Here is a 25,153-nt window from a genome sequence, read left to right as displayed (position 1 = left end):
ATACCTTGTGACTGATTCTGCATTCTTCTATCAGAGAGAGAGCAAGAGAGAGGTAAGGGATATGCTCTGTTTAAAAAAATGTACTCACTTACTTTAAGCCTTTCTGTGAATAGTATTTTCTGATTTGAATCCATGCTGCATATGGATGCTATACCTAGCAAATTAAAACACATTCGTTTTTGTGTTTCTTCGGGGAGAAGCAATTAGAAAATTTATTTTAGTAAAAAACAGTTGTGCATTTGATTATCTCTTTAGCAATTGTATGCAAGTTCTTCCTAACTACTGTATACAGAGAAACTTTTCATTACATCCATAAGATGCAAGTTCAAGATGTAAAGAAACAGCAATGACAAATACAATTCAAATCTCACAAATACCCCCGCCTGTTATAATAAATACAACCAAATAAATATGAAGGTCAGACAAGAAGTACAAATGAATAGAATATCGTGTCTCCTACCTCAAGGTCAGTGCCTGCTGTCTCTACCACTTTTAGCTTTCACTGTTTTAAGAAAGTGAAGGCATTTTGTAGATAAAGCAGAAGAGCTTAAAAAAGCTCTATATGAGGTCATGAGTGTAACACGTTTTGGAAATCAAAAGTGACTCTGGTTGCCAGGGTGAAAATTCACCCAAGTCCTACCTGACAGACTAAAAACTTGCAAAAACAAATAGAAGGTCGATTATGTAACTCCTAGAAATAAACTACTATCATCTTTAACAAACTTGACTGTAGTTCAGAAAATTCAGTTCATGCTAGCTTCTGCACCATGTTATACTCTCGAAATTCTTAGTAAATAATCCAAGCATCCAAGAAAGTGCTCCAACCTGTAGAACAACACTGGATACAAAGTGCCTGAGTACCACAATAAATTGCTTGAAGCATTTACCGACAACTATTACATAACCAAATCTGAGTCCAACTATTGCTCAACACTAACCTTCAGAATTAATGTACATCAACCCTTCCTGATATATCCTTCAACCAAGTCCACATGTATGATATTTATTTCCCTTTTCCTCTAAGAGAGTTTTAAAAATGTTAATCCCTTTGTTATTTTAGTCTCAAATCTTTTCTGCATAGCTGCACTATTCCCTTAAGAAAAGATCAAACTCCACTGAGAGAGCATCCTGAGGATATTGGCTACAGAAGAAAGGACTTGTAAAGCCCTTGTCAAAACATTTTAAATGAAATGCAAAGAAGAGTTAGACACATTGGATACCTGTTTTTAAGTTTAGGGAATTTACTATGTGCCGTGACCAAATGCTATTCATTTAAATGTATCATTAATTTGGCAAGTACTGTAGCTTTATCCTGTCCTAGGAGATGAAATAACTTTGTTGGCATGGGTTTTAGAGAGTTAGCGTTGATCCCTGTCTATTATTGAGAGTAATGCTGGTTTCAAAATGCACGACTAAAACACTGTAGAAATTTCACATGGTCTCACATCTCTAAAATTACACATATCTTGCTGTTGTTTATTTAAATATATATTGCAGTGCCAATATAACTATGATATAAATATTTTAAAGTCATAATTTTGCTAATCATTTGGTATCCAAGAACAAGTAATTTAGTATTTTTATATTGTTACTTTAATTTTGTAATTACCACAATGTTCTCTAGATAATTATGTTACCTCCTAGTGTCTGAAACCCTTAACAGGCCATGTGGAAATTGTGAATATTAAAGTTAAACCACATAAAGATAAAAATTTTCACACAAATTTCACACACATGGCAACACTAGATTAACCTTCAAATGGTCTATTGTTTAAACATGTGAAGTAAAGAACTATCTGTTTTAATAAGGGCAGTCTGTTCATACTTGTAAAGACTACAAGCTGTAGTGTAACACTAAGAGATGGATGATACTCAATATCAATGAAAAATGAAGTGTAAAATATGGAACAATTTTAGCATGTGTGGTTCAAAACTTGCTTTATGGATAAGAAAGAAAAAAACATCAGTCTCCACAAGGCTTAAAATAGGAAAACACACCCAGTGAGAACACTAAGAATAACCAGCATAAATAAGGAACAAAACATTGACGATGAACATTTTGAAAGTGATGATTGATCATGTGGAGGCTCTCACTGTGAGTCAGATTAAATATAAAATTTGTTATAGTGGGATATTGTTCTTATGCTTAATATTTTACCTAATTATAAAATATATGTGCAATTACTGAAGCTGTAAATCACAGTTAAACTGGATTAAATTTAGTTATTTTGGGGGGACATTTGGATCTTTGATTTAATTTAAAAGCACTCATGTTAAGTCCCTGACTTATGAACAAGTTCTGTTCCAGGAGCATGTTTGTAAGTCTGATTCTTTTTTTAGGCCCGACAAAGTGAGTCTTATACACCTTTGACACAAATATTCAACGTCAAGCATAAAGACACCAAACACACAGGTTTGGTGTTTTGGTTCTGCATTATACTTTTACAAGACTGCACTTCTAAAAGAATCCTGGTGACACAGCTGAGTCAATTGACCTTGTTTTAAAGGGAGCCCTGGAAGATGTGGGGGGAAAACAGCGCTACATTGTGTTTGCTGTACACTTAAACAGACGCCATTTTGTCTCAAAGCTGTTTCGGATTCAGAAAATTTGGATTATTCATCATCAGGACAGCTTCACAGAACAGCCATTTTCTATCATCGTGCTCCAGACTGATTAAAACCAGTGAGGCCAACTTATTTCCCACGCACCCCCATAGTGCACACACATAGAATATACCGTATATATATATATATATATATATATATATATATATATATATATATATATATACAGTATATTCTATGTGTGTGCACTATATATATACAGTATATTATATATATTTATATATATATATATATATATATATATATATATATATATATTTTTTTTTCCTTTCTAATTTAGTCGTATTCAACTCCTCCCCGTCACTAGGGGCACTAGCCACATTAAGCTACTTCTACCATTCAGTCAGGAGGGCTGAAGAGTATCACGTGGTTCCTTCGAACCTCGTGACGACAGCTGACCGCATCTTTTCAAACTGCTTACTCATCGTTGTGGGCGGAGTAACAGCGCTATCCGCGTTTTCCGTTTGTGCAAGCTCACAGACGCTCCTGATTGGCTGTAGAGCCGGGATTAATGTGGGAGCACTAAGTATCTCTCATCCCTCCCCTCTGAGAGAGCTCGGCCAATCAGCTCTCTCTAGACCTCCGGCTGCGAGAGGTTAACGCTGAAAATATTGTATATAATTGTAGATATTGGTATCTGGTGCACTGCAGTGCCTTATTTGTCCAATACACGTGGGCTGCTTCCGCATCTGTTCGCATCTACAAATGTTTGCAGATGGGAGGTCATTTATTTGGATGTTTTTTTGTTAATTATTTTGTCATGTAAATATTTACATTTATTGACTCTATTTTGTGTGTGTGTTCCATTGAAAAATGCCTAGGACTGTCAAAGTTAAAGTGTCTAATGTTTAAAAAAATCTTATATCTTATTATAATAAAAAATGTACTATACCAAATTTTTTTAATTGTTGCTGTATATAAATCCACATTTTACAACAAAATTACTACTGAATTAACCAGGTAATTATTGTAAAAAAGAGCTTTAAGAACAACCGAAGAACAGCACTGATTAGATTTGAGTTAACCATCATGGCAGCCAGGCCCCACTACAATGTCGCCTCCATGGGTGATTTAGTCTTGTACAGTGCTTTAAACTTTAGTGCAATCACGTGGCAGCTTTACAAACCAACCTACTGGCATTCCGCTTTCAAGTTCTTTACATAACGTTTCTAATCAGAGCAATGGCAGAGAGCCAGCACAGGCACCCTCGGTTAACCTCTGTGTGCTGAGACATGAGCTCAGTGCTCTCCATGTCTGAAGCGACAGCTCGGCTTCTCCATCTTATCCCTGAACTGGAAGCGACATAAGACTCTCGCTCTTCTCTACACACCACCGGCTTTGTTTGGGCAAGCAGCCTGGCAGCGGAACTCGGACCCTGGCCAATATCTACAGTCTCTATGGCTGAATGAATCGTGTAGAGCTGTGATCATAGGATCAGAATACATATTATTTAGTATGCAACCCTACTACAATTTGGTTAGTTTAGCAATTTTGTATGTTTAAGTAGTGTGGATTGTTTTAAGAGAAAAAAACATGATACTGCAACAAATAGGCAAGTGAATGCAGCATGGCAGAGCAACAAACCCATAAACCGGGCCACATTAAGTCGAATATTGAGCTCTCATGGGTCTTATCACTGGAATAATCTACATGTCTACACTTTATTATAATGAAGATACTGTTTAATATGTTTTGAGTAGTGTTTGGAACATTTTCTACATTATGTATTATACTGTATTAAAGGATCTCAATTCACTTGCTTGAAGTAAAAATAACATGACACTTTTGTTTTAAAAAGTTTTAAATAAATTGTATTAAATAAAGGTTTGTAGAAAAAGGTAGACATTTCACAGACTTATAACAGACATAATGCCACAGTAATAAAAATTGTAAAATATAAAAATAATAAGAAAATGAAATGTACACAAGTTTCATCAAGTCTTAGACAATGCATTATCTTCCCATCCCCATCCTCAGTTCTCAAGAAAAGATAAGGACTTTCTGCAGTGCCCTCCTGATATGAAATTTTTCCTCAGGCTGCATGTCAGGTATCATTCCTGCACTCCGCTCAGCAACTAGCTGAACTCCAGGCTTCTTCTCTCTGCAAGTCTGCAGCCCTGTGTGTGTTATATTCCTACAGAAATCCACCCTCACTTCATGCAGACTGTCTCCGTGGGTTACTACTGCCTGCAGCACTGCGTCCGTCACACGGCAGCAGTTCTCTAGACGTAGTCGCTGCAGTCGCCTGCAACTGCGCAGCAGATTGATCACATCTTCATCTGTGATGTGCCCACAACCGGACAGGGTTAGGGACAACAAATTTGGACACCTTTAGAGTGAGAGAAAAAGCAGTTGTATTAGAAATAATGAACATAGATGGGTTTAAAGTAGTGGCAGTGGTATGAGCATAATTGTTGCGGCTTTAGCACAATTAGCAGACTTACTACTAATTTTATTTCACACACCCAAATTAAACAGTACATGCTTTTTTTTTTCTTAGTACAGGTTTAGGAGGTTGTCCTTTTGTATTCATAAAATTGTTACCTTGATATGTTGTTTTTTTGGGGGGGGGTTTTCAATATTTCCCCATCACCTGTATCAGGCCTACTATAAACACAAAGTTACACTAACCAGATAATGCCATAATAATGTATAGCCTTACTAAAAAAAACTGCCATGTGCTGATATCACAAAGTATATCATCAATGGTTTAACAGTCACTGGTAATCTCCCAAACGCTACAAACTTCACCTGGTATACTCCTATCAGTGCCACATGCACCATAATGCTACTAATAACATCGACACTTTCACTATGTATACTTAGAATGATGCTTCCTTACTCAAATAATCAATGCGCCTATATGGGGTGTATTTGATAGTGTGACCAACTGCATGTATCTGTAGCACTATAGCAAATATAACAGTGATGCAGCATTTATGAGTAATGTTGGTGCTTCATAGCTTCAGGGTCTCTGGTTTAATTCATTAGTGTCTGTGCAGATTTTTGCTCGTTCTCTTCATATCTGCTTTGCTTCCTCCAGGTTCTCTGGTTTTCTTTCCAACTCCCCCAAATCATGCCAGTAGGTGTATTGACTGCACTAAAATGCCTCTAGGTGTGAATGCGTGTTTGGATGGTGCCCTGAGATAGTGACCTACACTGTGGCTCGTGCACAAAGGGGGTTTCTGGGATAGTTTGCAGATTCATTGTGACCATATCCAGGATACTAAAGATGAATGAATAAATGAATGAATGAATGAATGAATGACTGACTGAAAAGATATTATATAAAAGAATAAATCATGAATATTATGGAGCCGAAGAATTATTCTATGAATAAAGAGCTCAGATGAGCTTCAGATGAGCTCTGGCATAGATTCAGAATCTTTGATCATGATTTGTGGCTGTAAAGAAGTAGGGTTTTTTTCATGTTCCATTTGAACAGCTTTTTTGGTGTGAGATGACATGCTTTTGATTGAATGCACGTTGAAGCACTTAGTTCTTCAATGAAGGCATCAAAGTGACAGATCTAGGAAGGATGATTTCAGTAGGATGCTGAATCACACTGTTAGTATAGCATATCAAATGCAATCCAATTTCTCTGAGCCAAACAAAAACTGACAGTTTCTGCTACTCGGACTCCTATAAAAATATCCCCAGAGCTGATTTTCCGCATACAAAATTTGTCTTACTTACCTAATGCTCCATAACATACCACTTGTAATTCAAGAACTCACTACAGGCTTCGAGAAATCTTTGTTATCATATGGCTCCTCCAAGTGCATTCTCTTACTGTATTGGGGATGGAATTGCTGTAGACTGCTAAAGGAATTGCACAAGGTTTGTGAGCACACACACACAGCTGACGTCTGGCCACGCTCACAAAGCTGGGATGTCATTCACGTGTACTGATGTGGATTACATAAAGGCTTACATAATCTTACCAAATATCCACATGTGAGGCAAACGCATTTCAGTAGCATCTGAGCCTTATGGTTCTGTCCCAATAACCCTGAACAAGGGGAGGAGCATGTGAGTCACGTGTCATTGCTTTTTTCTTTTTTTTTTTTTACTATACAAGATGAAAAAGGATCCTTTACAGGGGAAGGAGGAATACATATGAGAAGACTCCAGTTATCATTGAGATGATTTCAGGTATTATTCTTCTGCGAAAGACATGTTAAATTTATATGAATGAGCAGTAAAGAAGCTATATGCATGCCTTTTTATCCTGGTTACATGCCTTTCTCTTCCACTTGCCATATCGCCTTGCTTTTGTTTAGGAAAAAAAAGCACTTGCATTTTTCCCATGAAGCAGCCTGTTTCACACCTCCTTTCCCAGAGTCGCATTGCACTCTCTCTCTCTCTGACACACACCTATCTGATTTTCTGCTGAATTGTGAAAGAGGTTTCATTTCAGGGAACAAGCATGACTAATATTTTCCGAAGCGTATATTCCTTCAGTCACATAGGGTTTTAAGAAAAACATGTTATGTGACTGTATATATGATTTTAGAGTGAAAGAAAGGGCAGCAGTTGTATTAGAAATAAAGAACATGGACGGGTGTAAAGTAGTGGCAGTGGTATGAGTATAATTGTTGCGGTTTTAGCACAATTGGCAGACTTAATACCAATTTTATTTCACACCTCCAAATTAAACAGTTCATCCTTTTTTTTCTTAGTACAAGCTTAGAAGGTTGTCCTTCTGTATTCATAAAATTGTTACCTTGGTATGTTTTTTTTTTTTGCTTATTTGATATTTCCCCATCACCGCAGGTATCAGGCCTACTATAAACAAAGTTACACTAATCAGGTAATGCTATAATAATGTACAGCCTTACTAGAAAACTGCCATATGCTGATATCACAAGGTGTATCATCATGGATTTAACAGTCACTAAGGCTTTTGAGATAGTCACACACACACAAAATGTTTAATTTTAAACACATTCCAAAACATACTTTCTTATCGATTAGAAAAAAAATCTTCAAGGGCTCATAGACAACACACTATGTGTGTTAGAGAGCAAGACAAAACAGGCATGTGCTTTAAACAATAAGAACAAAGAGCTAAATGTAAGCTCCACCTGTCAGTGTATATCTTATGAAAAGAGCAGATGAGGAAGAACTAGACACTTCAGGTTTTCTCACTAATTATCCCCCCTCCCTTTTTCCCTTGAAAGTCACTCCAGTTTTTCATTGGCCGCCTTTCAGATGAAAAAAGGCTGCCCCATCTCTCATTGAAAATGTTATTTTCCAGGAATGACTGCTCTTTAAATCAGTCTGCACAGTGGGAGGTTTTATGAGTCTCTGCAGCTTCTACACAGATTTAAAGCCTCATAGGATGATAAACAGAGCCTAAGTATGCCTTTTGCTATCACAGGCTGCCTGGGATAGTAGGTACAGACCTCTCATTAAAACTGCAGCCAAAAATTCACATGCTGCTTCTCAGACCATGTCATTTATAACCGCAAGAAACGTAGCATCCACATACTGTAAACAGCTCGCTCAGGTCAGTCTATTTCCATATTCAGTATGACAGAACCCTGAATGAATCAGGAGGTTTCTGAGTAAATTGTGCTTGATTGAAAAGTTTGAGTACAGGTTTTGCTCTTTTCTGCTTCGAAATGCAGACACTTGAAGCTTTGCACATGCTGATCATATTCAGTTGTCCATGTGAATGATTGTTGAAACCAGTTATGTCTAGAGGCATAGCTGCTTATTGGACGTTGTCTCATTTAAGACAGAAAAAGTGGCAGTTATTACCATTCTTCTTGGGAAACCCTCCTGAGGAACAATAATTGCATTTTCAAATAAGAATGTTATGTATCTCATACGATATACAAGAATCAATTCCATACTTGATTTTCTTACAATTTTTATATATATTAAATTAAAAAGGACAATGAGAAGAATATTCTTTGTTTAAACAGAATTTGAAAACAAAAGCATCACAGCTACTGGCATTTTTTACATCCTCCCCATCTGGAAGATCAAAAACACGATGTGAACAATACTGGGAGGGCGCTCAAACAAAACAAAAAGACTCACATGTGGCAGACACGCTCCAGGAAATGGCTAACCAAGCTTGCATGCTTGCTGCAGAGGTCCCTCTGGAACATGGTCTTCTTACAGTCTTCAATGTTACATACTTTAACCCTGCTGGAATGCCAGTATATATTCAGGTACCTCAAAAAGGGGCCAAGGATGAAGTTATTCCTGTTAAGCTCGCTAGGGGAGAAGAAGTTGAGTAGAGACCAGAGCTGAGGATCCAAGAATGCTACTCGAAGACGCTTGCATGTCAGAGACAGGTTTCGCCGACTGTCTTTATCCAAGAATGAAAAAAGATGAAGCAGGCACTCCTGATTAAGATCTGTGAGATGCATTGCAAAAACAAGTTAAAGCATCAAACAGGAATTTCTTTGCTGGCCTGAGATCTAGTCTGATGATACACACTGAGAAGCAGCAATTGCAGTTTGTTCTGCAAGGCCTGGATACTTGAGCCCTTTGGCGGCAGACTCTTCCTCACACACAGTAGCCGTGCACATATAAGGTCGTAAAGAATGGGAGTTATTTTAAGAGGACAACAGCAGGCTAAGACAAAAATGGAAATGTGTGAAACATGCATGCACGCACACGTACACACACTGAGCTAGTCCATCTGTTGGGGCAGATGTTTGGACAGCAGTGGCTTGTGCTTATCACTCACAGCTGAAAAATCAAGACATTCACTTATTCAGGCTGTGGGTGGAAGTGAGAAGTTAGTTTGAAAGATCCACAGAGTTCAACACCAACCTTGGATTCCCTTCCTGATATGTGCTGATCTACACATCCATCTTTAAAAATACCAAAAACACTGATAGTGGATAAGCCTTAAAGAGCAGGAACACTGTGAAACTGATTTTACATTTATTTTTCTGAGCACAGCATATCAAGTACCTTAGATAGGAACAAGTATAGAGCTTTTTATTAAGAAGGGAAAAAACAAACAAACATCTATCTGACCTCAGGCTGATATCTGGGATCATTAGGTACACTGGTGGATGCCACTGGTACATGGCAAAGTGATGCCCATGAAGTGAAATTACAGCTTGTACCCTATGACTCATTCACACTGACTCATAACGTGCTGCCAACAAATGGAGCAGCAGTCCAGGGCAACGTGAGCTTATCAGCAGCTGTCCTCTGAGCTCCTAGGCAAGGGTGGTGCTTTGGAAGACAGCGACAGAGGGAGAGAGAGACTGTTATCACAGAGGACATTGGCGGAGGCAGCTGCTCAATTTGTGTCCTTAATGAGGATATTATTCTAGCCTTAGACTGGCACCTGTGCATGTGCAGGAAAGGGCCAAACAAGACTCAGCGAGCAGCTGTTCTTTCTCAGAACACAGGAGGCCCTGTTCTTTTGGCTCGGCAGAACCACTGCTTCCCCTGCCAGTAGTTAGAGAAGGCTCTGTATGTGTGCTGCCCTCACAGGCAAGGTATGTGGGCGAAAAGCGTTTGATATGAGAGGGAGAAAAGCAGGCAGGAAAAGAGAGAAACCTAGGAAAAGCACTTGCTACCACAGTGGCTTTGAGTGGTTTACATCATCAAAGCTGGTCACCATTCACATTTTACATTGATGTTAAAATGAGTCCCACATTCAGGCAATTAAAAAAAGACCCTGCCAGTCTCTGATAAACAGGAAAGCTTTCTAATGAAACACTTGTGCAGGCACACTACACAAATGCTGCTGCCTCACCCACATTTTTAATCATGAAGTACTTTGAGGCTGTAATTACACATCCTTCCTTATGACTGCACATAAAATGTGCAGTTTATCTTCTCTCAGAAAAGAACAGATAAAGCTTAACTACAGGACCATGTGACCAAGTAGACAGCTATAAAAGGAGCCTGCTGGAAAGTGTTAACTGATGCAGGCATCATTTTAAGCAGAGATTATAGTGTCCGCCAAAATCAAAATGGTTTAAATAAACCATTCCCATGACTTTATTATAAAAAATGAAAATTTGAAATGGGTGCTTTTTTTTAAATAGTAAACACTTGGAAAGAAAACAGAGTAATCCATTCTTTTACCTACAACAAGAGTCACACGAGTCTGAGAAATTTGACACTGAGTGCAGTTTAAAACAGTAATTTTCCTGAAACAAAATAAAGACAAAATGTAATTAATCTACACTGATGATAGGAGAGACTTTTACTTCAATGTCAGTCAAGATCTCAAATTATTGTTGCACTTTTATGACCCATGTTTTTAAAACCCCTGACTAAATTTTTTATAACTGGCCTACTTTTTGCACTTCTACAAACACATAAGATCACAGGTGCTTAAATGTTATCAAGTTTTATAGTAAGAGGTATGGCTACTCCTGTTAAAACACTAGAAATAGTAAAAATGGAATGGCCCCAACTTCTTCCTTTTCTTCAAATGTCCAGTTCACATTTGAGGTGATAATGTTCGAAAAGTAAACTACCTGTGCAATACAAAGGGGAAAAAGAAAACATCTTTACACATTACGATTGTTCAAGTTTCAAGTTAGAAATGCCTCAATCCCAACAAACAGCAGTAAGAAAATACACAAATTTACTTCATTTACATAAAAACCTTTATATGAAACTGAAGTCATCTAATGTTAAAATAAGAAGAGGTGGGCAATAGCTGATATACATATTATTAAACAAATTACAACACTTTCTGCCATTTCATCTGATCCAGTTTCTGCAACTCTGTCCACTGGTACACAAGATGGTCTTTGGACAAAAACGATAAAAAGCAACATTAGGAATGTTTTCTTAATATAATGAACACAGCAGCATTATTTTTACTGAGGTGTGATGGTGTTGCTATGGGTGAAATTATAACTCAAGCTGAGCGTGAAACTGTGTGTAGTAAAGGTGGACTATCGTAAAGGCTTCATGGTACAGTAAGGCCGGTTAAAGCTTCGGCTTGGTCACAGAGCCTGTGCCCTCCTGCTCTGTCCGCTCCGAGTAGAAAAGAATATAAGCCTTGGTTTTGGCAACTGTTTCCTCACTGACTACAGTCACAGTGCTGTCATTAAAGTGATACCAACAGCCCTCATGAAGACCATATGCTGTGTAATGACCTGATCCCACCCTGGCAGAAACAGAAAAGAGAAGAATAAGAAAAAAAAGGGTTAGATTAGTAACATACTGTAATTGTGTAGTCATTCCAAATTTCCTTTTCAAAGGGCACAATTTTCAGTAATAAAGTAAGAAAATTTATGCATCAAATAATGGGACAAAGTGAAAACTCCTGTGCTGCATCCAAAACTATTCCCTATCCCTTATGATACAAAATTATCCAGTGCACACTTAACCACAGGATGTACTGCAAAAGGTGGTGTACTAAGAAAGTACCTCAGAGAATGAGGTTAAATTGCAACATCTCCTCAGCTTTCAAATACATTAAGCAAGATATTTGTATATCAGGATATATAAACTTGTCAAAAAAAAAATCATTGTTTCGAATTAAATAGGTAAATACATATGGGACTTGGACTGGATAGTTACAGCAGTGATTTATATTTTTTGCTGGCAACAATTATTTTAACCCTAATTAATGCAGTGAGTAGCTTCTCATTTGTTAAACAATCACATCAAAACAAATCTTGTGGTTGTGGAAAGCATGTTACTGTGTTTCAGAAGGGCAATTTAGGAGACTGCTAAAATTACTGGAATTAAGTTAAAAACTGTCCAACACGTTATTAAAACCTGGAAGGATAGTGCTCAACCCATTATAGGTCATTTAAAAACTTGAAGTTGCCTCATTGACAAATTCACCTGTAGAAATTACAGCCATGTTTAATAGTGAGCATTTCCACACACACTGGATAGGTATTCGTATGTGGTCATAAGAAACACACTTGTTTGTACGGAAAATTGGAAAGAAAAAAAGGCTTCTGTTTGCTAGAGAGCATAAAGATTAAACTTTAAAGCAACAGAAAAAGGTCATATGACCTGATGAATCCAGATTGACCCTATGTCAGAGTGATAGGCGTGTCAGGGTAAGAAGGGAAGCACATGAAGCGATGCACTCATCATGCATAGGGCCACTATACAAGCCTCTGAAGAGTCTATGGTCTAGGCTCAGCAATGTTATGTGGGAATAGATTGAAGTCAGCTGATGACCTAAATGTACTGAATAACCAAGGTATCACATCAGTGGATTTTTTTTCCCCTTGACACGACAGGCCTATTAAAGAGCTCAAATTGTGGAAAAGTTTTTCTGGGAGTTCAAATTGTGAAAGAGTTTTTCGTGAGTATTCATTCTCACACATGAACTAGCCACAACAAAGTCCTGTCCTCAATCGCACTGACTTCAAAATAAGCTTGAGAGACTTCATTCAACGCTGATCATCATTACAAGATTTCAGTCAAAAATTAACTCAAATATGATGCGTACAGCTCATGAGAAAACTAATGTAACGTACAAACACATTACACATTTATGAATGCTGTTTCCCATAATATGAGTTTAGGTAGTGTTTCTAATATTTAAATACAGGTAATTATATATGTGATTCTAAACATTCAATATTTCTGAGTCACTGAGACATTCAATAAAAAAAATAAAATAAAAAAAAAAACAGATACCCCACAAAAAAAGAATGTGAATCTTGCTGCCAGATTACCTTAGTTGGAGAAACTGTTTTAATGGGCCATTTTTATATGGTAGTTTTATTCATAAAAATTAAAGCTTTCCATATTAACCTATTTAGTTTGTGGGAAAAATAACTTGTACGTAGGTCGTGGGCATGTAAAAAAAAACAAAAAAAAACAACAACAACGCAATATTACATATTTAATTAATAGATGATGTAGTCTGGATAAAAATTGCATTGTAAGTCAGCATGTAAATATATCCATTGAGAGTCTGTAAGGAAGGCCTGATGGTGCAAGATCACCCCCTATAGGAGAGATAATACAACACTAGTGTTTTGGAACAGATGCCATAAAGAACTAAAGGAAAAAACACATTTCTTTACCCAGATCCATGATGCACCACTACTGCTGCAAGGTCATACAGGCAACTCTCAGGGAGACTGTTCTCAGACTGAAAACACAAACATAAAAGTAAAAACCTTTGTACATTTAAGAGCATAGATTCAAGTGCTTAAAATCCGAATATATCAACAGCCTTCACCTCTAGTAAATAGCACTTCAGGTCTAGGCCTCGCAGTGGGAACTCCACATAGGTATCAACTTTATTCCTTAAAAAAGCTGTCCAGTGGAATCTTTTTAGATGTAAACATAGGACCTGCAATAGACAGAAAATAGGCCACACTTTTGAGCCCTACAACACTTAAATATAAATTGTTCATTTGCATGTATGCACATACAGTAGTATGAAAAAATACACAGAACCTTAGGCAGCTTCTGGATCCAGAATTTCTTGGTGGACTTTTGTCGTTTTTTACACTTAGGGCACATGTAGAGCTCTGTTTCATCGAGTTCCTCCAGGTCAGTGAAACTAGAAAGGCAGTCTAGAGGAAAAAAAAAAGAAAAAAGGAAAGGCACTTCAGTTCCTTCAGCTTCAACCATTTCTTAGAAGTGTATTATACTTCAGCTCTCAAAAAGGAGCATATAACAGGTGGTGGAGTGAAAGAAGAAGAACAGAGTGGGAAGGGCATACAAAGTCAGAAGTTACACAACAGTTAGTTCTGAGCACACAGTCTGACAGTCAGAAGGTGTTTGAGTTGTATTGCTATATTTAATAAAGGCCACATTTCTCCACAAATAAGAATTCCACCAACAACCTAATAATACTAAATAACCCGTGGAATGATTTGGTGTAACAAACCAAGGTTGTTACACCAAATCATTTTCAATTGTTATCCTTATCATTGCAATCATTAACATAACTATGTTATAATATCAGAATAATAATCACAACAACCTCCAGTTAATCTTTTATACGACATTTAAATCGAGAACAGCCAAACTATGGTATGCATTAGTTTAACTCGTGTTAACAGGATACCCTCATTTGTACTTAACTGATTTATAAGTCAGTAAATACATAAGTAGTAAATAAAAAATTATTTGTCAGTCTGTTGGAAACATTTTTGCCTGATACTCTGCTGAGGTTTGTGCAATAAAGGCAACATGCGAACCCTGAACTAAAAAAAAAAAAAATTGTACCTTAAAAAAAATGTAAGCATTAAACCCATATGTTCACCTTGTAAGTAACATTCAATGAAAATATAATAAAAGGAAATTTGTATTGTATAAAACAAAATTATACAAATTTAAATATAATAATTATGGCTGGTCTTTTTCATGTTACTTGCCACATACAATAGATCGAAGGCAAGCTTAGCTACATTTATTTATTGACACCCAAAGATTTTACTGTTATAAATTTGGAAATTAAATAAAAAGTTAACAAAAAAGACCTGATTTCTTTGGGAACTTGAGGGATCACCTAAAAGCAGGCAATACCTCAGCAATGCCCTGAGATTTTGCCTCCAAATTTAGTATATGTCCTTGCCAGAACATTCCAATGACTTCTGGTCTTCCTCAGTCACTAAGGTGTGGGGACAGTAAGTGCTTGGCCCCTTAATTGCTGTTTGCAGCCATTTCATTACTGTTACTTTGTTGCATAGCAACAAGCCACCTGTGGTGAAACTGCTTTTCTGTTGCAGAATAAAAGGTCGATATTAAACATAGATATTTTACACAGCATTCCCCATTTCTTAGCTTTTTTGTTGTATGTAGCAAACTTTATGCGTTACTGTGAATACATTTTCTTATTTTATTTACACTTATAAATATAAGATATATAATTATAAAATATAAGCAATACTTCATGTCCCTAAGGATAATTTACCGCAATTAAGTTATTTAGCCATAATTCAGCGGAACACGACAATATGACTACATTTAACTGCAAAACTAGGGAAAAAACAAAACAAAAAAACAATGGCATGAACAGAGCAGTACAGAATAGCTACTTGCCACGCAAAGTGCAGATTGGCCCTGGTTCCTGGTCCTTTGTCCTTTTCACTCTGAACTGGCTGGGAATGTCCAAGGAAAGGTCTGAAAGAGAGAAATGATATTTAACATTGAACATTTTAAAACTGCAGAAGAGAAATGCTGAAGGAAAAAAAAAATCTCACCTAAAAATGGATCAAATTTCTTTGACTCTGTGCCACATATCAAGCAGTTTACTTCGTTGTGCAGGACACCACCAAACACAGCAGTGACCATAGTGGGAGCCCCATTACTGAAATTTAATAAAACATCAGGTACATCATTATCTTATGCACTATATCCTAAACACTACACAAACATCTTATTAAAAGGTATTAAAATAAGACATAGTACAAAGTCAAACACATACTGTATATACATTATAGGAAAAGTTTCCCAGAACAGACATGGTGTATTGCGTGTCTAGCCCAAATCCCTCATCCTCTTGTTTGGAACAGGATTACACTGCCCTATCACTTCACACAAATCAGTGACCACACCATAACACAGTGTCATTCTGGCAATGCAATCACCTAGCCGTTTGATACTGCTCCTGAGCGCGCTTCATTTGTTCAATGTATCTAACACAGGAGAAGATGTTATCATGACAGGATGGCTCTACTTCCAGCAGCAGGATTTGCCAGAACTGCATCGGGTCTGTGTGTGTGGGCCAAAGTGCTCCGTCTGTGCAGTGCTAGCATTACTGTTATTCTGCAGGAACAAACTGATTATAATTACTGACAATGTCAGAGCTTGAGTCGTTTATTTTTTTTATTATTATCTAAAAAGTTATTCACCTAAGTGTATTTCCACACACAGATGTACAAAAACATGTCAGTTCAAGACAGAAAGTCTTAGGACCACTAGTCAGTCCATAATAAATATCTGGGTCTACTAACATGATCACATGCAGCATAAATAAAATATTAAAAAGGAATGCAAAATTACAGCTGGCTTTATCTAGGGCTAAGTTAAATATGAAAAATTTAGTTTAAATGTGTATAATTTACTAAAACCAGTACAGGTCGCAGATGTGTGTTAGGTAGTACAATATATAGTTTAAAAAAAAACAAAAAACAAAAAAACATCAAGATGGTGTTGATGCTGCTTGAGGGTGCACTGAGCGTAGTTCTTACATGCTGCATTTGCTTCCTGAGTTAAGATTTGGGCCATCCGGAAGCAGGCTAGTCCCTGGCAAACCATTCTTACTGCCCTGCAGCTCTCTGTGAAGGTGATCCAGTAGGTACCGCAAGAACTCGTGGGCATCCTGCTGCTGATAGCCCCTGCAGAAACCATAAAGCACAGCATATGGAGTATAGCTGGGATCAGACCTGAATTAATATAAAACAGGACAATACTACAGCTTAACCCCATACAAATGACTTTTATCCCATCTCTCCTATAGCTAGTCATATATAAAGAACCAACAATCAGGAATACCTGTACACACACACACTCATGCAGTTATCTAATCAGGCATTAAGTTTCAGCAGTGCAATGCATAAAATCATTCAGATAAAGGGTCAGAAGTTTCAGGTAATGCTCACATCAGTGCCGTCTGTGATTTTGACTTTGGTATGATTTTTGGAGCCAGATAGACTGTTTGAGTGTTTCCATACTCCCACTGACATTTTAATGTACACAACACTTTCTATAATTTACTCAGAATGGTGCAGTAAAGAAAAAAAAAAATATATATATAAAAAAAAATCATAAAAAAAAATCAATTAGTGCCAGTTCTGAGGTCAGTGGAGAATGGTTGGTCTGGGCAGAGCTCAGAGCAAATACACAGTAACTCTGTACAATTGTGAGGAGCAGAAAAGCATCCCAGAATAAATAGCACGTCAAACCTTGGAGCACATGAGGCACAAGAGCAAAGACCATGCTGGGTTTCACTTCTGTCGGCCAAGAACAGAAACAGAGACTACAACTGGCAAAGCCTCCCCAAACCCGCAAAATTAATAATTGGAAATAAAATGTCAACAATTCTGTGTTTTTCTGTTAATATGGGGTGTTGTGTGTACATTAATGAGGAAAAAATTAACTTAAATGATTTTAGCAAATGAGTACAACATAACAAAGTAAAAAATTTAAGGGGGTCTGAATACTTTCCGTACCCACTGTAATGGACCATGTCACAAAGCAAAACTCATCTCTAAGTGGATTCATGAACATGACAATGATTGAACTGTTCTAAATGAGTCAGAAAACTTTTAGGATGTGGCAGAACTGGAGTCACTGCATGAAAGTACAGCTGAATTAGAAGAGTTCAAACTGTTCTAAGAGCAAACAGAGGCTGTTACCAGGACTCATACTTATAGACTATTCCACCACTGACTAAAATGAGTCTAATGAATGTCAGCAATTTCTCATTTGTGTACACTGATGCCTCTATATATCGATGGTAAGTTATTGGTTTAGTCAAATGTAACTTTTGTAAACCTCTGAATAGATTGAGGGTTACATCAAGGTATGAGAAGGAAACTCTCTCAATCAGCAAGACCAAAACGGAGACTGAGAAATAATACTGCACTGTAGCGTAACTCCTACAGTCACAGGGGCAGACAAAGGAGCCTAAAGTAGTACCGTTCATTTACTTTAACTAAAGGTCACGTTACCTGAAACTTGGCATTATTTTCCAGATGACATAGAACAGAGCATCTGGACTAAAGGCAGTCTGACTTCCCTGCCAAAGGGAACAAAGGGTTTTCCTGAGCTCTTCAACCAGGGACCTACACACACACACAGAGGAAATTGTTTATGATGGTTTAGCATGTATTTACAAGATCCTGTGTCTCAAACAGTCATAGTCGAAGACGGGCTCCAAAAGAAATCATACTAAAAAACCTAATACAGTAAAATTCTATAATGTTAATGTTTACTATCTTATTGTCTTATATGAAAACACAAAAAACAGGAAAACAAGTTGTTGTAACAGGATCCTGTTCTGCAATGATGTCTGACTAACACACATTTTTAGTGTGAAACTTAAAAAAAAAAATGGAAAAAAAAGAAGTTAGTTTGCCCTAATGCATGCACTACAAAAGAAATCCAACTAACATTGTGCCAGCAAATGTATACTGCAATTATTATATGATTAACACCAACTTTCAATAAAAGATTAGACCCATTCACCCCACCTCCCCTGACTCCCCATCTACTGAAGAGGACCTTACACACTGCTGTCCCCCTGGCTTCGGGTGTGGTACATTCTCCTTCCCGCAGTTTTTCCGCTCCGCAGTGCCACTGCCGGCAAGTCTTTAAAATAACAACTAAAATCAGGAATGTTCCTGGAAGGTTAAAAAAAAAAAAAAAAAAAAAAAAAAAAAATGTTTTAGCTTTAATGAACAAACAATAATGACAAGCAATAGGATAAGTATGTTCTTATTATATAAGAACAAATGTATTATGAGTTGTAAAGGCAACTTAAATACATCTTAACCTACAACAAAAATAAAGACAGATTTTTTTTTTCTTAATTTCCTAAAGGAATTAGGGAATTCGACTTTTGCGAGTGGAAGATGAGGAAAGATTTTTAATAAATTTTGACATAAAAAAACAAACACGTGCAATGATAGAACTGATAAAATAAATTACTTACCTACAATCTGATTATTATTTTTTTCACTTGTTGCCACTTTACCGAGGGTTTTGTGCCTTTGTGGTTCTAAAAGACCGATTGCTACAATATATCATGTATCACGCATGCGCTTCTTGTTTTGACGCCGAGCGTCACGTGATCACAACTAAGCCAACAGTTTTTCTCCTTCCTGTGCTGCGGAATTGTGGGTAATCGTCTCCCCTGTTGGGTCTTAGTGCACGTCTCTTACTGGTATAATCAACATCCATGCACGTGTACTGTTTACTATAACACTGTAACCACGTGTGTGCGCATAAAACCTATATTATTTTGTGTCTGTATGCGTGTGTGTAAAGCAAAAACAAGTCTCACTAGAGAGATTAAATTTTCTCTCTCTGCTCACAGCGCTGTGTCTGTGTGCACAGACACTCTTTCTCTCTGCTCTACACAGAAACACGAACACAGAACACTGTCGCAATTCTATTCGAAGGTAAAGTGCAGGTTAATTTGTTTTATTTTTACTTTACAGCAGTGATTTCATAAGCGTGTCACTCAATTGAGTGTCGTTAGAAAGATTTCTTGTTTATTTCTCAGATAAAACAGTGTTTTCATTGTTTGCACGCGTGTGAAAAGAGTAGAGGAAGGGTAACCGTGTAAGATGGGGAAGTGGGAGAGGGAAGCTTACTTTAGATTCACACACCCTCACACACCCTCACACACCCTCACACACCCTCACACACCCTCACACACCCTCACACACCGCCTGTTTGCACAAATGGAAACACTTATCTGTCAGGATTTATTTTTACTTCTTCTTTTTTTTTTTTTTTTAAAGGTAAAGTGCAGGTTCATTTGTTTTATTTTTACTTAATATTTTGTGTTAATGATTTTGATGTATTTATTTTTTTTGGGCTGTGGAACGAATAATTTGAGCTTACATTATTTCTTATTGAAAAATTGGAGATTTGGAGTTTTGGAATACGAGCCCGCTTCCGGAAAGAATTATGCTTGTAATCCAAGGTTCCACTGTACTCTCTAAAACTAAAAAAAAAAAAAGCAAAATAAAAACAATTGCCAAACAAACTGTTGTCTCGCATCCTAGTTAATATGCATTGCATGATATTACTTTTTAACATTACAAACATGTTGCAATAGTAGTCATGTTGATAGACCTACAGACTATAGGTTTTGAATGAGGACTATTTGGAGTATTATGATAATATTTTATTGCATTTTAAGCAGGCACAGTACTGCACAGTACTCAACTGAATTAATTAATTTGAAAAAAAGCAACACGTGATTATTCGGACCAATCGCAGGCAGGGTGAAGGAGTCCTGTTTGGAAGCAAACACACCACAGCATATAAACTAAAACCACTGTGCCTGCTCACTCAAACAAACATCTATTTGTGCCAAATGTTCTGTTTCATCTTGAGTTTTTCTTAGGCCTTTTTTAATAAATTTGAAATGAAAATAACATCAATATGTTCATACAGCACACCATAAAAACACTTTTAAATTCATGGAATGTTTTCCATGTTTTGGCCTTGCAAAGTTCCTGATCATGACTCATGCGGTTAAGGGCACTGGTTGTGGTTTAACAGACAAGTCAGCTGGAAAAGCAGTCAGCCGAGTGTTCTTGGCATACATTAGTGCCAGCTGACAGAGTCCCTACTTTACTTTTACACAACTCCACAAAGACCCAGACTGCATTCCAACTCCAGCCTGCTGAACCATGCTAACCCTGCATCACCACAGATTCCAGAGATGCCCTTACCCAAGAGACTGGAGGATGGCGTTCATGAAGCATGTGTTGCCCAGGTTGCGGAGGCCAGTGGCACTCCGAGCTGGAGGGCCTTCCTGAAACAAGACAGGTATAACCATTATACTATTAAGAAATTCCCCACTGCAAAACAAATAAAAGCATATTTTATCTTATATTTTATAACTAGGATTTTTTTATTCAGTATTTTTACATCAGAGCTAAGCAACCAATAATTAACAAATGCATTGAGGACACACTGAAAATACATTTTTACAAAAATTTTAAGAGAACTGATGGTGAAACACCAGTGCTATATTCTAAATAGTTATCAAAGTAAGATTACAGTCCACTAGAGTATTCTGAGCACTAAGTATTCTTACATTCTAAGCTCAAGGTTTAAAAAGTCATGATGCATTATTCTTACAAACCCAGACTGCACACCTTTACTATCCACAACATCTAAGAATAAATCCGAGCTAAACAGTTTAATCAGTAAGATTAATTTAACATTTGTCACAGAAAAAGGTCTTTACACTTTAAACTTACACTTTCTGCTGACATCCTGAGGTCAGGAGAGGAACTCCCTGAGAGTTTTCTTTTCCTCTGTCTGTCAGAATTGATCAGAGAGCTGAAACACATTGAATACATCTGGAGTTATACATTTAAAGACAGAACCAATTTATATATATATATATATATATATATATATATATATATATATATATATATATCTTTAATACATATTTAATACATATTCTGTTCAATGCATCATCTGCTTGGTAAACATCTATCAGCTCCTAAAAACTGGAATTACACTTTACCACTGAATCAGTCATTGTACTTTTTGGTTTGTGTATTATTTCAAATAATAAAGGAAGAATTTGTCTACTTTGCTATTGATATGCCTTAATCCTGCTATGCAATCATGACGCATTTCCATAGTATATCAATTTACAACATATCAGGTACTTACTTTTCCAAACTCTGAAGATGCTCCCTTACCCTCTGCACCTGGCCCAGTTTGGTGTCGTTCACCACAAAATCATCACATCGGTAACTAAATATGTATGCAGAGGATAGTTATTACATAAACAGGAAACTGATTAAATATTTGAAATCTATTATTTTTATATAGCATTTTTAACAATAGTTTTTGTTATAAACCAGCTTTGCAGAATTAAAAAACATTCAAATAAGTTCAAAAAGAACTCATTATCTTTCTCATCATTGAACTCATTACTGACTTATTATCAGTTTGTCCCTGATGATCAAGCCAAGAGTGACAATGGCAAAGCTCCCTGAGATGACAATAGCAAGAAATCTTGAAACGAACCAGACTTAACAGGGAACCCATCCTCATTTAGGTGATATCAGATAGCAGGAATTGATTTGCGGTCATATATCATGTGATAAGGTTCTGGGATAAGCTACATATTGGCTTAAAGGTTTGGTCAGCTTTTAAAATTTACCTTGAGAGTATTTTACATACCAAAATGTGCTGTAGCTGCTGCAGTCCATGCACACAGAATGTTGCTGAAACTTCTCTGTTTTCTTCTGTCCAGTTGGGGAACACGGGATTTCCTCAAAATGTTTCTTAGCATGGCCATTAACATACCTTATATACAGACATAATAAGTTGAGATTTCATGTACAACAATATTCTAATTAAGTGAAATTTTATTGTTTCATTATAATTAGATAGTAAAAAGCAAAAAGTTACCTTCCACAATGCACATTTAAACAAGTGAGGCAAACCCAAGGGCTTTTATTTGACCGGCAAACTGGCAAAGAGGAAGAGAAACACAACATGATTTTGTTAGATCTGTGAACCTGTGAAAATAGTCAGGATTTTAGCTTTGTATGCAAAAATAATCCAAATTATTACTTAAGCATTGTCATGCAGACCTACAAAAAAACAGTTTCTGTTAAGTTCTCTGCCAAATCGCATGTAAACATTTTCCTGCCTCTCATTTAGCCTTTTTATTTTTTTTTTTATCATCATCATCATCTTGGGTAAAACTGAAAACCACTGAGCGTTAATATTAAGTTCAATTTGCAGATCATGACAAATTACTCAAACCAACTCAAAATTATATTAATAAAGTTAATAATAATTATATAGTTATAAAACTAATTATATAGTTGCAAAGCCACGATGATCGAGCCCAAGCACCTGCGCCATCGTCACCCGGGCGCAACAGAAAGACAGTGGGCACATGCATCAGGGGAAATGTGGCATAATGTGATAGCAATGCCTCATACTGTGAGCATGTCATAGGCATTCCTCACCGGCTGTAACAGCAGGCAGCACCGTCACCAGCTTTACGGCTGAACCGTTTAAGATATCCTCAAACAATGTTACAGATTATCACATTGTCGTGCAAGCTGCATAAAAACACTGTTTAACCATCTTCCTGCCTTTCTGTTAGACTTTTTATATGATTGTTTTTATTAGGAATGTACATTTTTGTATTATTATTATTATTATTATTATTATCATTATTACATCATCATCAATAATAATAATAATAATAATAATAATAATATAAAATTATATTTGTACTAAAATCGCTAATTATTATCAGTAATATACAATATAATAGTATAATAACTAAATACAAATAAAATAATTTTAAAAAATCTTTGCAGATTCTTGGAGAACAGCTCTTTCAATCTGAACACGTGGAGCGGGCAAGACAGCATGCTTCTCTCTATTAAATCCAATCCACAGCCACCAGATTACCTTACAATTTAGCTAAACAAACAAAAAAATACACTAAAATAAATGCAGATATTAATATTTCAAAAAAATCCTGATTATGATCTAGCTGTGTGAGAGTCGCCGTTGCCTTGCTAGGTGAATACTTTGACCAGGTTAGCTTAATCAAGTGCTTGCTAGCTAACGTAACTCGCTGGATCTGCATCTTTAAACCAACAGACTGATTAAACAATGATGATGATAAGAATTTAGTCCTTCACCAACACGGCATTACTCACCACTGCAGCACCATGAGGAAGGAGATCCGTGCGGAAAGCGGGAGGAATCCACCGCCACACACACCGTGGAGCTGAGATGAGGACACTCCATGACAAGAAGAGCTAGCTAGGAGACCAAAAGAAAGCACAACTAAAAATTTTCCCGCCTGATTTTTGACTCCTCAAATTAAGTTCAGGCTAAGTTGTGGATCCAAGACAGACAATGCAATGAACAGAGTAGAGAAAACGCCGTTAGCAGGCGCTGGGGATGACTGCCCTGGAAAGCGCGTTAGCTCTCAGAATGAAGGTCCTAACACAAGCTCGGCTCAATAGCTGCTAAATACACTAAACACACCACACTACGCTAAAACAGTTGTGCGTTTTTTTTAAATAACAATGAAGCTAGCTGAATTAATGAAGCTAGCTTGTTTTGCCGCACTTCCTGGTTCTTTTGTCACGGCCAACACCATAATAATAATAATAAAAGATAAACTGACCCACAGAAAGCGGTATCGAGCCGACGGGGAAGAGGCGCCATCTAATGACGTCACAGGTTCAGCAGGGTCGCAGAGTCCACAAGCAGGACAAATATGGTACTTTAATGATACAGTTTAAAACCGCCAAATACTTTCCTATCGTTAGTCCACACATAAACACAATGTTGGCTATTAAACATATGATGAGGCAACAAGAACCAAGAATTAGCTCTTTGGAGTTCTTAACTGATTAAATCAAGACATTTCTAAACCGAGTCAATATGTAGAAACGCTTAAAACGCCTCACTCTGGCGCCACCTGGTGGTGGTATACTCTTTATAATCGCTTTGAAAAAAACCTGATGTTACTCTGTCCAACAATTTTCCCTAACTTTACCCTGTGTAGAGTTGCTGGGGCCTGGAGCCTCTCCCAGGGAGGCCAAGACACAATCAGGAAGCCCTGGATGGTGTGGGCACAGACACACATGGACAATGAATCACTACATCATTTAACACCTCATGTCTTTGGACCAAGAAGGACACTGGAGTACCCAGATAAAACTCAAAACCATGCAAAAATTGAGAGGCGAGATTCGAACCCCCATTTTGTCTGTCTATTTATTATTATCATTCTTGTTACTTTATTGCCTTACCACTACATGGGCCGGTGCAATTATAAACAGACTAATAATAATTTCACTACATGATAAGTGCAGTCACTGCTGGTGAAATAATCTGTCTC

General features: G+C 37.1%; 2 protein-coding genes across 3 annotated transcripts; both read right to left on the bottom strand.

The window, feature by feature from the left end:
• Positions 1-4,418: 4,418 nt before the first annotated feature.
• On the bottom strand, positions 4,419-9,608 carry fbxl22 (F-box and leucine-rich repeat protein 22). Its single transcript, XM_053485457.1, has 2 exons — positions 8,677-9,608; positions 4,419-4,954 (listed from the first exon to the last, which is right to left on the bottom strand). Exons 1-2 carry the CDS (start codon positions 9,009-9,011, stop codon positions 4,606-4,608), a joined length of 684 nt encoding a protein of 227 aa, XP_053341432.1. The 5' UTR covers positions 9,012-9,608; the 3' UTR covers positions 4,419-4,605.
• Positions 9,609-11,205: 1,597 nt separating this feature from the next.
• Positions 11,206-24,570, bottom strand: usp3 (ubiquitin specific peptidase 3). Of its 2 annotated transcripts, XM_053485442.1 has the most exons (16): positions 24,434-24,570; positions 23,958-24,063; positions 22,681-22,741; positions 22,450-22,575; positions 21,934-22,017; positions 21,507-21,588; positions 20,973-21,055; positions 18,792-18,905; positions 18,234-18,347; positions 16,752-16,898; positions 15,762-15,868; positions 15,601-15,681; positions 14,008-14,126; positions 13,787-13,900; positions 13,629-13,696; positions 11,206-11,737 (listed from the first exon to the last, which is right to left on the bottom strand). In XM_053485442.1, the coding sequence occupies exons 2-16, from the start codon at positions 24,046-24,048 to the stop codon at positions 11,557-11,559; spliced, it is 1,572 nt and encodes a 523-aa protein (XP_053341417.1). In that variant the 5' UTR covers positions 24,049-24,063; positions 24,434-24,570; the 3' UTR covers positions 11,206-11,556. The 2 variants fall into 2 exon arrangements, with proteins under 2 accessions (XP_053341417.1, XP_053341425.1); XM_053485450.1 differs by lacking the exon at positions 24,434-24,570 and having other exon boundaries at positions 23,958-24,408.
• Positions 24,571-25,153: the final 583 nt, after the last annotated feature.

This window comes from Clarias gariepinus, chromosome 2 (assembly GCF_024256425.1).
Source record: "Clarias gariepinus isolate MV-2021 ecotype Netherlands chromosome 2, CGAR_prim_01v2, whole genome shotgun sequence".
Taxonomy (NCBI): domain Eukaryota; kingdom Metazoa; phylum Chordata; class Actinopteri; order Siluriformes; family Clariidae; genus Clarias; species Clarias gariepinus.
Note: the sequence above shows the minus strand (reverse complement) of the source record. Positions and strands in the feature narration are given on the sequence as shown.